This window comes from Guyanagaster necrorhizus (assembly GCF_019112545.1).
Source record: "Guyanagaster necrorhizus MCA 3950 unplaced genomic scaffold BT62scaffold_26, whole genome shotgun sequence".
NCBI classification, from domain to species: domain Eukaryota; kingdom Fungi; phylum Basidiomycota; class Agaricomycetes; order Agaricales; family Physalacriaceae; genus Guyanagaster; species Guyanagaster necrorhizus.
This window is the reverse complement of record NW_025064905.1, coordinates 242,045-255,618: the sequence shown is the minus strand read 5'-3', so window position 1 is coordinate 255,618 and position 13,574 is coordinate 242,045. Positions and strand designations below refer to the sequence as shown.

Here is a 13,574-nt window from a genome sequence, read left to right as displayed (position 1 = left end):
ATACAGTGTCCTTCTCTCTGCAAACACCGTGAGCTAAAGAGAAAGCAACATGGAATGTCAGACACACCTTTGCCTGCGAGTCACCTGTGTTATGTTAGCCTGCTGCTCGAATATCTCGCGCATTTCTGGTACTGATTTGTCGCCATTAATGTTGAGGATCAGCGTGCGCGAGGCGCCTAGGCTGATCGCCGTAACGAGACTGCGCGTAATGGTGAATCGAGTCTCTTGTATCTCCAGCCCCACGCCCAATTCATCGGCTTTGGACTGGAATTGTTTCACAAATTGCTGCGCGGCGGTTGAGGTGGCAAATTCCAAGTGTAGCAACTACTTCGGATCATCAGATTATAAGAGACAGATAGGTTATCGTATTTACGTCTTTAGCAGGATGGAGCCCACAGAAAAGCAACGTCGGGGAGATAGCTTGCCACTCGTTTGTCCACTCCCGGCATGGAAGAGATTTCTCTGGGCCGGTCATGTTGGATACGATCACAGCACGTTTTACTTTCTGCTGGTGCTCTTCCTCGGGAGTGTACCAATCTGGAAAGTCGTAATCAGGTTCTTCGGCGTCGCGATAGGTCATTTTGGCGCCTTGCAACACTGGAGAGCGGAAGAAGTTTTCTTTTGCCTGTACAAAGTCATCAGTTAAAAGCAATAAAGTAGAAAAGAACACGCACGTCCATGGCCTGAGACAGACACATGAAACGGACGTCAAGCCGTGATGCGTTCTGGTCAAAGTGCCAAGACTCAAAATCCTGTCGATTGCCGAGTCGTTGAGGACACATGATAGCCTTGAGCTGCCGCTCGGGTACGCCCCGAGGTATGTGCTCAATTATACATGACCTTGATAGTCCTGTGTATCCAATCGCAGCTACGAGATAGGCAGCCAGGGATCTGTTTGTTCGCACGAGCCGTAAACTCAGTGCTGAGTCGTGATAATTTGCGATGCACTTTTCGGCACGCTTTTCACTAAGGCAGTTAATTAGGAGCCCACGGCCATAGTGTGCGGGAGATACTGTCTCTATCGGGTTGACCTTGAGTGTGGAAAGGATGCTACTGATATCGTCGAGGTAGTCCTTTGGAAGATTTCGGACGGAGATGGTACGGCTGGGTGAGAAGTTGCTATCTTCTTCTTGTGTGAATTGAACTTCAGATGTGATACCGGGAAGAGAGTGTAAGCGACGAAAAGTGAATCCTACATGTCGCACAGGCAGGCAGGAGGGAAAGAGTATCATGGCACTGGGAAAAATTTGTAAATACCCACGCCACGAACGCGCATCACGCCGGACCGGGTTTGCCGTATACGTGTTTCGACGGACAGTACTGTATAGACTTCTGAGCATAGATCTGTATCTGAAGTACATGAGTGTATATAGCCGCAACCGTACAAAATGTATCGATTGACCAGCCCGACCATTCCCTGTAAGCAATAGGCCCGTGCTAAGCGTAGCACACTTCATTCACTATCTGAATCGACCTATGTTTGTCCCTTAGTTCAAGTTCAATAGTACATGCCCTGAAACACTCACCACAATTTTTGCCCTTGCCTTCGTCGCAGCCGCTCTTGAGGACCGTCCCGCAGCGGGAGCAAAACTAAGTTGAGTTTGCTTCGCGGCCACCGGTGCCGCAGCCTTCTTCTTAGCCGGAGCTTTCTTCGCCGCAGCTTGGCTGAAATAACATGTTACGAACGACGAAATATCCTGGGGTTATAACACACACCTGAGTACTGCAGTCCTGTTTGTCTTCTTTGTGGGTTTTGGCGCTGGTTCTTCCTCATCTTCGTCGTCGTCATCGTCGTCGATCTCATCCGGCACCTCAATAACTTCATCCGAGTCACTCTAAAGAAAGGTTCACTTTGAAACGACGGCTTTGATGCAATACAAGTTTACGTACATCGATTTGTTTCTTTCCTCGACCTTTTGCAGGGGCTTTGGCGGGCGCCTTTTTGGCTGGTGCTTTTTTGGCTGGTGCTTTCTTCGCTGCTGACGCTTTCTTCGCAGGTGTTTTCTTCTTAGGTGCGGGTTCATCCGACTCGTCAAAGTCAGAGCCACCGCCGATGTTGCCTGTGTCTATCTCCATCATCATCGAATCTTCAGAGGGAGCATCGGAATCTTGTGCTCTCGCTTTTCCCTGCATTCGGAGATTGTTAAACAAATCCGGGTCAACAGAGAATCCGGAGCAGACCTTGGCTTTTGCTGACTTTGTCAGGCGCTGGCTTTCCTCATAGTCCTTCTCTTGTTGCTCCCTGACTTTCGTGAGCTTCAAGTCCAGTTAGCCTGAAAGTATGAAATTCGTTATGAAGAATATGCATACCACGTCGTCAAAGTCATCTTCGTCGATCTCTCCGTTCGCTTTAACATCCTTCATCATAGACTTGAGAACTTTGCCGACATGTCTAGAAAGTACGGATGAGCAAGTACAAATCATCGGAAACAACAAAAGTGCTACGATTGAATAGCATGCGTGTCGTCCTTTTCCACAAACATCTGTATGGCATCTGACATGCCATTCTCACCGAGTAACTGTGGCTCCTGGGCCGCAAGATATTCTTTCACCAACGTCGACACCCTCACCTTCTCCAACTTTTCTGATACGCTCATATTGGGATCATCTATACTTAGTTCTGGCTGGTCGATAGCCACCTTTGAGGCCCGAGTAGATTTCTTCGTCCGGTGGAAGACCAGCAAATCTCGCGGATTGGCTATCCGTCCTTGGAACTCCTGCCCAAAACGAATAGGGTTCGACATTTCGCTGACGCCAGTGGTGTCCACTTTGAGTCGGACAAGGGGAAGCATACGCGAGAGCTCTTCATCGCCTTCCTCGACTGCTCGCGCATTTCGTTCGTCCCACAGCGTGTTCGCTTGATCAATCAGAATGTTCACCTTGCTTTTGAGGAACTTGGTGATAGCCATTTGGTCATCCAGCTCGAAGCCTTCCTCTTCTGCGACTTCGCTCAGGACGACTTCTTCAATTACGAAGGGACGGATTGTCCGTAGAGGAATCGGGGACAGCTGGAAATCTTTGCCTTGGATTTTTAGTAGAGCAACATGTCTGTGGGGAGATCATGAGTTAAGGTAGACAGTAAATCCGGGCGGCCTACTTCTCCAGTGCCTCTCCGTCGGCAAGGGATGTTGCAACAGAGGAGCCAGGTTGAGTGATATAGTAGTCTTTGCCTGAAACTGGCTCTGGGACGATACGACAATCGTGCTCATGACCCCACACAACCAGATCTATGCTATCGTCAAACATACCCTCTGGAACGGACTCTTGAGGACCATGCTTGACGCTGAGAACACTGAGCAGAGAGGCATCGAGGAAACTGTCAATCATACCGATTTTGGTGCAAAAGCAGTATGTTAAACCATTCCTCCTTGTTTGTTGGCATGAACATGCGAACGCGGTTACTCCGAAGCTCAAAGTGCATTCTCTGGTCTTTAACGTTACCGATGCCGTACATCCCAAGATGTGTGTTTCCTTTTCGCAGAAGCACAGGACGAACAGCGATCCCCGTTGTTGGAGCTTCGGCGTCTGATACTGGGAGATCAATTTTGCCCATATAATTCAAAAGACCGGATACGGAGAGAACGTCCAAGGCACACAAAGCACCGGCCTAATTGTGATTTAGACGCAGGAAATATTGGGATATGCAAACTCACTGCACCAGCGCCCTGAGGATCATCATGGTTGCCGTGGATCGAAAATACCGGGATGCCGACGTTGAAGTTGGGATCTTCGTAGTTGATGGCAGGGAACCTGGCGCATGTCGGAGAGATTGGCAAGGAAATACTGTAAGGTGACGTACAAGAAACCATCCGCCTTTCCATCATCTGGATCGCTCATTAGTTCGACTTGGACCGGTTTATCACCCATAGTGTATTCGCGCAGCAGAGCTATGGTATTATACATGCAGCTTCGAGAAGGCTTGTTTTCGTGAAAGAGATCACCAGCGAGCAAAATAAAGTCAACCTGTATAATGTTTAGTTAATGAAAGCGAGGTGCAAGACAACCACGCGCGTCGTGTTTCACCGCCAGTTGCAGGATCTCCCGGAAGGTATTGATAGAGTCCTGACCACGAACGGGGTCCCGCTCTAGATATCCAATGTGATTGTCAGTTGCCAGCATAATCTTTATCGTATCGTCAGGGACTGTCAAAGACATCGTCAATACCGCCCTGCATTATCAACAACGACACCACCAACATTCATTCTGGATTCTCGTCGAGGGCCGCGGTGATCCTCTCTCCGAATCGTCTTCCATGATTTTTCTTGGATTCAAAAGCGTAAATCCCAGTGAAAGTTGAACGTTGACGTGCAAGAGGCAATTTTCAATTTCGGACGCGTCGCGTTGGTCCGGCTACTTCCCGGTTCCCGGAATTCCCACGATCACCACCAGGGCTACGCCGCAGGCAACTTGTCGTAAACTCTTTCCGACACCATCACTTTTTGTCGATGGACTGCTAATTTTGTTTCTCTACACTCACCTTCCAGTCCTTGCATTCGTTATCCTCCTCCCTTTCTGGTATTATCCTCGGTGGCCTTCTTGGTGGAAATAAAGAGCATTCCAATGAGCCCTCAAAATCCTGGAAAACCGGCCTCAAAAGGCCTCGTCGTATGTCTCTTTTTCAGGCGGTCGACTTTCTTCACAGTATTGAATATTTTGTGGATTTTCAGACGGGTGTTGTGGTTTTCTACCTCGTGGCCGCCTTGTCGGTGCGTACTCTTTCCGATTAATTTGCTCCTAGCTGATAATGTCTTCGGTAGATGGTAATGGCGTGCGTGCCTTTCGTTCACCCCTTATTTTGCTGTACCTCACTTTGCCTACAGTAACAAATGGGTCCTCAACACGACAGAAACGCCCCTCTTTTTCCTACAAATGCAGCTCATGATCGCCGTCATCCTGTTTTTGGTTTCCGACACGATGCGGTTCCTTCCGGATAAGCTTACCTTTGATCTCAAAACATGCAGGGGACTGGTGCCGATGGTAGGCTTAAATGTTATTGGTCTCAGGAAAGTTTAGGCCTTTATGCATCTCATTTATGCTCACCTCCTTCCAGCTTCAGCAACTACACACTCAAATACGTCGATGCTTCCTTCTACCAAGTGGCTCGGGGTCTTGTTTTGCCGTTTACCGTCGGGACGTCCTTTATCGTTTTGCACTCTAGGCCATCGCTTCGCATAATCCTAGCATGTGTCGGTGTCACCCTCGGCTTTTTCGTCGGCGTTTTTCTCGACGGAACCCACGTATCCCTTGTGGGAGTATTCTTTGGTGTCGTCAGCTCCGTGATCACAGCTACGCATTCCGTTGTCATCAAGCAGAGTCTGAGTGTTGTCAATGGCAGTGCCTTGTTGCTATCGTGGTACACCAATCTTCTCAGCGCAATTGTATTGGTACCTATCATCATTCTGGCTGGTGAAGTGCCAGGGGTGATAAAGCTGCTGTTCGGAGTTGATGAGCTTGTGCGGTCGGCGGGTACGATGAGTGCTCTAGAAACATTCCTATGGGGTTCCGCAATTACTGTAAGGAGCGCACAAGATATTGCCGATTATCAGTCTGACCGTTTCATGTACAGGGCATTCTAGGCTTCCTGATGAGCATTGCCAGCCTGCTGTCTATCAAGGTTACCTCGCCTATTACCCACATGATTTCTTCCGCAGTCCGGGGCGTTGCTGCATCGCTCTTGGGAATGTGGCTGTTCCACGACATAATTACGACGTGAGTACAGCTGCGTATATCTACAAGGGTTTTATTCTAATCACAGTTAAATAGTGGCCGCGCATCTTCTATTGCCATTATCCTTTTTGGATCACTCTACTATACATGGGTCAAGCACCAGGAGTCTCAGCCCGCCATTTCAAAGGAGTACGACCGTGTTCCCATGGATGATGTTGAAGCAGGTCTCAGAAAAGAAAATCCCAAACCAGAGTAGTCTCAATATTAGGTATACCTAGTTTCTTGCACACTGGATCGCGCATAGAAGGTCGTTTAGATGGTATCATATAGACCTACTTATTTAAATCAGTAATGGGATTGAGGAGGGTATTGCCTTCTCGGCAAAATAGGCGCAAATGGACCGGAGGCTATATGTAGCCGGGGCTTTTCATCTATTTTGTTCCTTCACCATCGATGCAGCAGTCGTGTTGCACTTGACACTTGGGTACGTCAATTGTTCGAGTAACGGAGCGGTGGTAGATGGAAGATAGGAATAATTTCGGTCTGGCCGAAAGGGTTCCCTCGTTTCCCGCAAAGCTTGGTAGACTGCTGTATGCTTCACAGAGCAGTCTAGCTGGGAAATGAACAGCTTATCGTACTTTCCGTACCAATAGCAATACAGCTCAGTGAGTGAATTTAGCTGTAGTCCCTAAAATACAGTTAGTTGTATCAAAGGTGGTTGAACTCTTTCTCCCATGTCGGCCATCGCCAAACGGTTCTTGTCGACCGTCACAATCAAGTCGGCACCGTCCAAGGCTCACCACCACCAGCCTCTGCCTTCGACAACGTTACCTGCGGGATATCTCCTTACTGGCATCCATGCAGGCATTAAAAAGGTCCCTGGAACGCCTGATGTAGGCATCATACTCTCGACATCGACTCGTCCAACGTCAGCAGCAGCCTGTTTCACCCGAAATGCCTTCAAAGCCGCACCAGTCGTCGTTTCTCAGGAAGTTCTTAACAAAAATGGTGGTAGGGCACGGGCTGTCGTCGTCAACAGTGGCTGCGCCAACGCGGTAACGGGGAAGCAAGGGCTAGAGGATGCATGGACGATGGTCAAGGAAACCAACTCGCTCCTCTCCTCCCACCCAGATTTTGATAATGACACGCTCGTCATGTCGACAGGCGTCATTGGCCAGAACCTTCCCATTTCCAAAATCGTCTCCGCTATTCGTTCCCAGCACGCTGACCAGCCCTCTACACGCTCATTGGACAGCGATTTCGATGCCTGGGAGCGTGCTACAAGGGCTTTCATGACGACGGACACGTTTCCAAAGCTTCGATCCCGTGTTTTCACCATAAAAGGGGTACAATACCGAATGGCAGGAATGGACAAGGGTGCTGGGATGATTCATCCTGACATGGGCCCTCCGGTAGGCTCACAGCTCCACGCGACGCTCCTTGGGTGCATCATGACAGACGCAGCTGTCTCTCCGCGGAGCCTGCAGAACGCGTTGACTTACGCTGTCGACCGAAGCTTCAACTCCATCAGCGTTGACGGGGATATGTCTACTAATGATACGATTCTGGCCCTTGCTAACGGTGCTGCTGCTTCGGATGGTACTGGAAATTATGCAGATGAGATCGATGAGGAGACAGACAAAGTGTCTTATGAGGACTTCAAGCAAGAGTTGACTGCGTTCGCGATTGATCTGGCCAAGTTGGTCGTTAGAGACGGCGAAGGCGCCACCAAGTTTGTCACGGTGACTGTCAAGGTATGGGCGTACATGCCAATCTCTACTCTTTGGTTGACGAGTAAGACAGGGTGCAGCGACATATGAAGATGCACACAAGATTGCCTCTCGAATATCGACTTCTGCTCTTGTCAAGACCGCACTCTACGGTGAAGACGCCAAGTAAGCTTTCTTCATCTCACTGACGCAGTCGCATTTAACACCGCATATACAGCTGGGGTCGTATCCTTGCAGCAACAGGCTCCGTGCCATTGACAGTTCCTCTCGACCCTCAAAAAGTCAGCGTATCCTTCATTCCCTCCGATGGTACCTCAGCTCTTCCCGTCCTCGTCAACGGTGAGCCGGAGAATGTTGATGAGGAGAGGGCCAGCGAGATTCTAGGTCTGGAAGATTTTGAATTGTGTGTAGAGCTTGGAGGACTGGGGACAGAGGAAGCAAAATATTGGACTTGCGATTTCAGCTATGTGAGTGGAAGTGATTTACGGTGCTGCAGCTACTGACCATCTTGATAGGAATATGTTAGAATAAATGGTGATTACCGCTCATGATAGACAGGGTGTAGGAGGTGATGGGCTGCTCGACAATTTGACCTTTGTATATATCAGACTACTCCTCAACATGTGAGGATGTAAGCGAACAATCCATCGCTACAGAGCCATATACCTCTCACGATGTACCTCATGCTATCATTACAATCAGCAGAATGGTTGTAACGAGAAGACGGCCCACTGACAAGAACGTCCAAGTCGAATTTCCATCTTATGCTCTAATGCATATGGCGCATATATAACTCAAATTATTTATCTTCCGCTGTTGGTACTGAAGTCACGTTCGACTGATGACTGTTCTTGGTTACGGTTTCATCGTTTTCATTTTCATAGCCGACGGCATTCACCGGAGCCCAGCCGATTATTTTCCACGCCGTGACGCGACACAATCACAAGAGCGCTCTGTTCACGCACTGTCTACCGCACCACGACGGTATTGTAGGGGACTCTATCAAGCATGGACAACTCCACTCACCTTATTGTATGTTTATATTTAGCACATAGTCTATGAATATTTAAGTAGTGACATGTAGAGGGTTAAACCTCAGCTTTGGACTAAAGTCTAATCTATCCTGACCTACACCTGAACTCCTTGAATCTACTTGGGTTAACCATGGAACCTTCCCCCTCAAACACCTTGCTCACTGAGCAACCTCATTCCAAGCCTAGACATCAACACAGTACCATTCCTGGCACCAGCCACACAGACCAACAAAGGAAAGGTGCTGGAACACAAACTGAAAACCCCAACACCTGCAGATCAGGTACAGATCGACTATCTCAGAAGGATCACCACCCTCAGGGAATCACTGCCAAACCCCAGACCCAGACCTCTGACCCCCAGACCATCACAGTACTGGAAGCAATCCCTATAACACCCCAGAATGTCACTTCACTACAACCCAGCCTACAAACCACAGACATGGAGTCCACCCTTAGCACAGGAGAGAAGAAAGAAGCTCTCGAAGGAGAATTCAGAAGAATATGGAAAGAGAGTCTAACAGCTCTAGAGAGGGAGACTAGTTGGAAGATGACAGAACTTGGGTGACAATACGACGCTGCCCCGGAAGAAGAAAAAGAAAACTTCTTCTATTACCTAGTACACCGACATGCAACATACACATTCAACCAGATGTATCCCACATACCAAAGACCCAGACTGAGCTCCTATCAATCCAGGTGGGAGCTCAAACCCATGCCAATCGAACCACCACCTCGGTCTGAAACGCCAAACCTCTGGGCAGCCGGACTGTCCCTCCAAGCTGCCCAAGACCTTGCCACTCCATCCCCTGCCAGATATGCACCACTGGCATCGCCACCCATAGGACCCCATCACAACCGACTCCTCCGATCCCTTCCACAACCAACAGCCCTGACACTACCACCAGTGATGAGAATGCCTCCCCCAAACACCCTGCCCACATGACAACCCACCTCCATGGACCCCTGGTCCAACCTCAAACCCACCATCATCCGAGAACCTGAACCATTTAAGGGTGCCAGTGATGACCTCTCGCGCTTCTTCGACCGGTGCGAGATGTATTTCGAGGTCTTCCCAGCATACTTCACACTCAACACTCAAGGTTTCAGCCTCCACCGCATCACCTTCTGCACATCACGATTCGAAGGACCCGCTCGCATCTGGTGGGACCTCCAATGCCTCCGGATGTATGACGAAATCGGCAACCACCGGAGATACCCATCATACCACAACTTCAAACGAACCGTGCAGGAACGATTCAGAGATGAAGCTGAAGCTAGGCTCCTCAAAATCAAGTGGGAAGGACTCCGGCAATCAAATTTCAAGAATGCCAAGGACTTCTTCCAAGAGTTCGGAAAACTCGCATACCAAGCTGAGGTGTATGACGATGAGAGAGCAATGTATAATCAGGTGGAAAAGGCGATCCGAAGCTCCGTCAGGAAAACGGTAATGCACGGGGACAACGATGCTCCGACCACCTATGCCGAGTGGAAACGACGAGTCCTCCACATGGACTACAACTTCCGGCTCAACCAGGCCCACAAGATGAGCCAACGCCATGGTAATCGTTCCACTGCCAAAACCCCTAATATAACCACCACCACGTACAGAGGACAGGGACAGCCGATGGACATAGACCGGCTGAAGCACGAAGGAAAGTGCTTCAGCTGTGGAGAGGTGGGCCATCTAAGGAAGGACTGCCCGAAGAGGAACAAGCAAAAGTGGGGAAGAGCATAAGTATGAGTGCTAATCCCAGAAGCGCTGAAGGAGGAGCTGACAGAATCAAAGATTGAGGAAGTGAAGGAAACACCGGAGGAGGTAAAAGAGACGCTGGAGTAGTTGGTTCAACTTCTTCGGCAGAACATTCAGATTCGAAGATGGACTTATCTGTTGACTGGACTAAATATGCATCTGTAGGTAGCCACACCAATACCACTGCATTTAACTGGTCTTTGATCGATAAAAAAAAACCGAACCACTAAAGACTCAAACATCCTCAAACCGGGCTGAACAGGGCGAGAGATGCCCAAAGGTAACAACTAAGCCTGGAGGGAACCCCCCGAAACCCGGCACGTACCCAATAGGATGGTTGAAGCCTTTCTCAGCTGAGTGGACACTAAGGAAGTTACGGGAGGAAAAGATGATGGAAGGAAAGGTGGCGGTGCTGAAGGATTGGACACCTGAAAAGGATGATCGAGGTAAATGAGGAACTGGTCCTTGAAGTCAACAGACCAACAGAAATCACATGAGAAAACTGGGAACATCAGCTTGCATGGCTGTATGAACTCCAGTCGGTACCCAAGGAGATCCACGGACGAGCTTGTCAGCTTTCAGATTTTGTAGACCATCAAGAATGCATACCCACAGAAGTATTGATGTCGGATGTAATTGCGGAGGTGATTCTGCACTTTCCGGCTGGAGAAATGTCAGTGCAGCTTTTATAGCTTTATAGATATCGTTGATGTAAGGTCTTGACCAAGAATATGAAGTGCTGAGTCATCCAAGGACGCCAACGACCTCAGGAATAGACAGCGACTTGGCTACTTGGACCACAGGGATTATATAGTTAAACCAGAATTGTATTGAAACCTTTGCAAGATGGATAGCCTCAAGAAGATGTATGGAATTTTGGTGGAGATAACTGATGATGCTGAGTAAGAGGAGTTCAATCATTGAAGGACATGCGGAAAAAGGCTCGGCAGACGTAGATACCTGCCAGGATGACTCAGCTAAAGGACAAGGAAGAGGTTATCGAAGCCAGATGAATGGATTTAAGGGGAAATGTAGGAATCCTGGTGATGCCTTAGTCAGATCAATCCTCGAACTTGTTGAATGCTGAGTGAGCGTCGTTCTTCGAGAGTCGAGTCGCCTTGGAAAGCATATAAGCAGAGAAGGTCCAGTTGTGATGCGTCGATCCCAAAGGCTGCGCCGTCTCCAGAGTAATAGGAAAATAAGAGCGACAGTCTCTTCAGGATCCTTATACTATCAGTATAAGGCGTGACACCAGGCTTGGTAGTAAGTAAAAGTACGCGTTCGACAGGGGCGGTCCGAATTGTCGACGCGATCCTTCGGTTCGGCAGATGCGGCAGGCCACATGCCTAAGGTCATTCCTTTTCGGATTCTCGCTACCTTGGTAGTGGGTTATGGATAAAATGCTACTTGAGGCACAAAGCAGCCTGCCAGCCAACTGGTGGACCCCTATTATTTCTGATAACAACATTCGATTTACAACTGCAGATACAGTTCATCAATCTCCATCGCATGAGACGAAGTCATCTCCAGAAGCTCCGGTGTGCGTGATGACACTAGGAATAAGGTTATTGGCTCTACGCCACTTGGAGAAAGATGTTGATGAAGACACATACGCGCAATAAACACCATTATCAGAGAAAACTACCCGGTCTGCACCTGGAGAGCCGCCATCATACAGCCCACTCTTGAGGATGGGGAACTATCTGACGTTAATATCACATTTCGGAACCGGACTCTCACACACCTCATTGTAAGTCGACTCGCCAGAGCACCACATGTCAAGACCTTCATAGTCGTGGAACGCATGAGGGTAGCTGTCTGTGGGACGCTGTTAGACTGGCCGGTGAAGACCCAAGCTCGACTTACCGCTCCCAATTGGGTCGTCGACCAGGGAGTATCCGTGTGATACAGCCTTTTTGACGGCGGAAACGCTGTAGGTGTTGCTACCGCAAGTAACGGAGCCAGATGGCCACGCGTGTCGCGTAAGGGCGGACATCGCGAGGGCTAGGAGAGAGGAGAGGAAAGACTGTTGGACCATGGTGGACGGTTTCGAAGGAGCACAGCAGGATATGCGTAACCAGGCCCAGTATATATATCCACGACATGCGGAGCCAATATCAGGTTCAAAGAAGGAGATCAATATGTTGGCAATGCAGAAGAATATTGACAATGTGGCTCAGGAAGTGACATTACGTGTACACCATATGTTCATTTGCACAGATACCATTTGGCCTAGAAATCCATCAAGAACTGTTACGTTTTAGCAGTTCAACCAAAATGTAATAACATGGAACACACAGATAATGTGTCGGCAATTAGTAGCCGAGCCCACGGCCCGAATGACAGCGCAGCACGAAGACGAAGGTGGAGACCCGCTTCTTGTTATGCCAACGGTCTCGGTTTGATGGCTGCTATATAAATAACTTCTATGTTCCCAGGTTTGACGAACGTTCGAATTAATCCGCTCGCGAAGCTCTCACGGACGACGCGTCCCCTACAACCGCTTGACTGCACAGCAACAGTAGCTTAGCTCCCGAATGACACAGATTGTCAACACCATCGACTCATTCCTCTCATCCTCCGTCGACGCGTCTGAGGCGGCCCAACGGCTAACAGCCTCAATAGAGGCAGATCTTACCGAGACGTCCGATGACTATTCGGCCAGCTCCATCTTCGACGAGAGACTATCGTATCCGCATGGCAGCACAACGACCATCCACGGCAACATAAGCCAGTGGCGTCCGTCGCACATGTTCAAACAACCAAGTCATCCAAGCCAGATTGAACCTCGGTTAATCCACTAGGACTGATTGTAAGGGTGCTGTAGAACGGTGTCCTGGAGAAGAACACGACAGACATGGGCGAGCCTGAACGCTTTTGTGGCACGTCTGACCATGGCCGAAATCACGGATTTCGACAATTATGGTGTTTGGGTGATGGGATATGCACCGGAGGATGATACAGTGGCGTCCAACCCGGAGGTGACAGGAAAGGTGCGAGGGAGAACTCAACCTAGAGGACCTTGATTCGATGTCCCTGAAGCAGCCGTTTGGGTGATATATGCAGGTAGGCGGATATGAGCACTCGCACAGAAAGGAGGAGAGGGGCCTAGAGCGACGAGAGTTGGCCCAGGTGAGAGGTACTCCCAGCTATTGCATGGAGAGATGGAACCTCTGGAAAGAAAGATTCCAATCTTCGATGGGGAGCCTGGATCTGAATGCTCAGACTAGAGAGATGTCGAAGAAAGCTCACGCGATCATGATAAATCTCGACAGCGGTACCGCGCAGAGATGATTTCTTCGGTCCTTGTCACTGCTAGCGTTAGTCGAACTTGTTGGTAATTCTTTAGCCATGGCTTCCAAAAGTCGCTCCGTTGCGCCCTGATTTAGATGT

General features: G+C 49.2%; 5 protein-coding genes across 5 annotated transcripts; 3 read left to right on the top strand and 2 right to left on the bottom strand.

Moving 5' to 3' along the window:
* Positions 1-1,312: 1,312 nt before the first annotated feature.
* BT62DRAFT_954274 (DNA repair and meiosis protein Mre11) lies at positions 1,313-4,319 on the bottom strand. The gene is made up of 13 exons (XM_043188302.1): positions 4,197-4,319; positions 4,012-4,142; positions 3,800-3,963; positions 3,654-3,750; positions 3,330-3,607; positions 3,098-3,283; positions 2,446-3,048; positions 2,311-2,392; positions 2,182-2,256; positions 1,891-2,127; positions 1,717-1,835; positions 1,527-1,665; positions 1,313-1,474 (listed from the first exon to the last, which is right to left on the bottom strand). Exons 1-13 carry the CDS (start codon positions 4,252-4,254, stop codon positions 1,454-1,456), a joined length of 2,190 nt encoding a protein of 729 aa, XP_043036349.1. The 5' UTR covers positions 4,255-4,319; the 3' UTR covers positions 1,313-1,453.
* Positions 4,320-4,560: 241 nt separating this feature from the next.
* On the top strand, positions 4,561-5,923 carry BT62DRAFT_922304 (uncharacterized protein; the record flags this gene model as incomplete). Its single annotated transcript, XM_043184390.1, has 7 exons — positions 4,561-4,605; positions 4,668-4,706; positions 4,758-4,768; positions 4,821-4,977; positions 5,004-5,513; positions 5,567-5,709; positions 5,764-5,923. 7 exons carry the CDS (start codon positions 4,561-4,563, stop codon positions 5,921-5,923), a joined length of 1,065 nt encoding a protein of 354 aa, XP_043036348.1.
* A 174-nt stretch (positions 5,924-6,097) lies between these two features.
* Positions 6,098-8,022, top strand: BT62DRAFT_360109 (arginine biosynthesis ArgJ). The gene is made up of 4 exons (XM_043180623.1): positions 6,098-7,421; positions 7,471-7,562; positions 7,615-7,864; positions 7,913-8,022. Exons 1-4 carry the CDS (start codon positions 6,402-6,404, stop codon positions 7,946-7,948), a joined length of 1,398 nt encoding a protein of 465 aa, XP_043036347.1. The 5' UTR covers positions 6,098-6,401; the 3' UTR covers positions 7,949-8,022.
* Positions 8,023-11,676: 3,654 nt separating this feature from the next.
* On the bottom strand, positions 11,677-12,177 carry BT62DRAFT_904420 (guanine-specific ribonuclease N1 and T1; the record flags this gene model as incomplete). Its single annotated transcript, XM_043183566.1, has 4 exons — positions 11,677-11,734; positions 11,795-11,880; positions 11,926-11,999; positions 12,048-12,177. 4 exons carry the CDS (start codon positions 12,175-12,177, stop codon positions 11,677-11,679), a joined length of 348 nt encoding a protein of 115 aa, XP_043036346.1.
* Positions 12,178-12,718: 541 nt separating this feature from the next.
* Positions 12,719-13,475, top strand: BT62DRAFT_1009845 (uncharacterized protein; the record flags this gene model as incomplete). The annotated part of the gene is made up of 3 exons (XM_043177589.1): positions 12,719-12,972; positions 13,009-13,174; positions 13,248-13,475. The coding sequence occupies 3 exons, from the start codon at positions 12,719-12,721 to the stop codon at positions 13,473-13,475; spliced, it is 648 nt and encodes a 215-aa protein (XP_043036345.1).
* Between the last annotated feature and the right edge of the window lie 99 nt (positions 13,476-13,574).

Excerpts from the sequence above, each read along its gene's own strand:
- BT62DRAFT_954274 (XM_043188302.1), bottom strand. The coding sequence starts at position 4,254 with ATGGAAGACGATTCGGAGAGAGGATCACCGCGGCCCTCGACGAGAATC. Across the intron at positions 3,049-3,097 it reads GACGGAGAGGCACTGGAGAA|ACATGTTGCTCTACTAAAAA; the intron begins GTAGGCCGCCCG and ends ATCTCCCCACAG. Across the intron at positions 1,666-1,716 it reads AACAGGACTGCAGTACTCAG|CCAAGCTGCGGCGAAGAAAG; the intron begins GTGTGTGTTATA and ends ATGTTATTTCAG.
- BT62DRAFT_360109 (XM_043180623.1), top strand. The coding sequence starts at position 6,402 with ATGTCGGCCATCGCCAAACGGTTCTTGTCGACCGTCACAATCAAGTCG. Across the intron at positions 7,563-7,614 it reads CTCTACGGTGAAGACGCCAA|CTGGGGTCGTATCCTTGCAG; the intron begins GTAAGCTTTCTT and ends CCGCATATACAG. Across the intron at positions 7,865-7,912 it reads GGACTTGCGATTTCAGCTAT|GAATATGTTAGAATAAATGG; the intron begins GTGAGTGGAAGT and ends CCATCTTGATAG.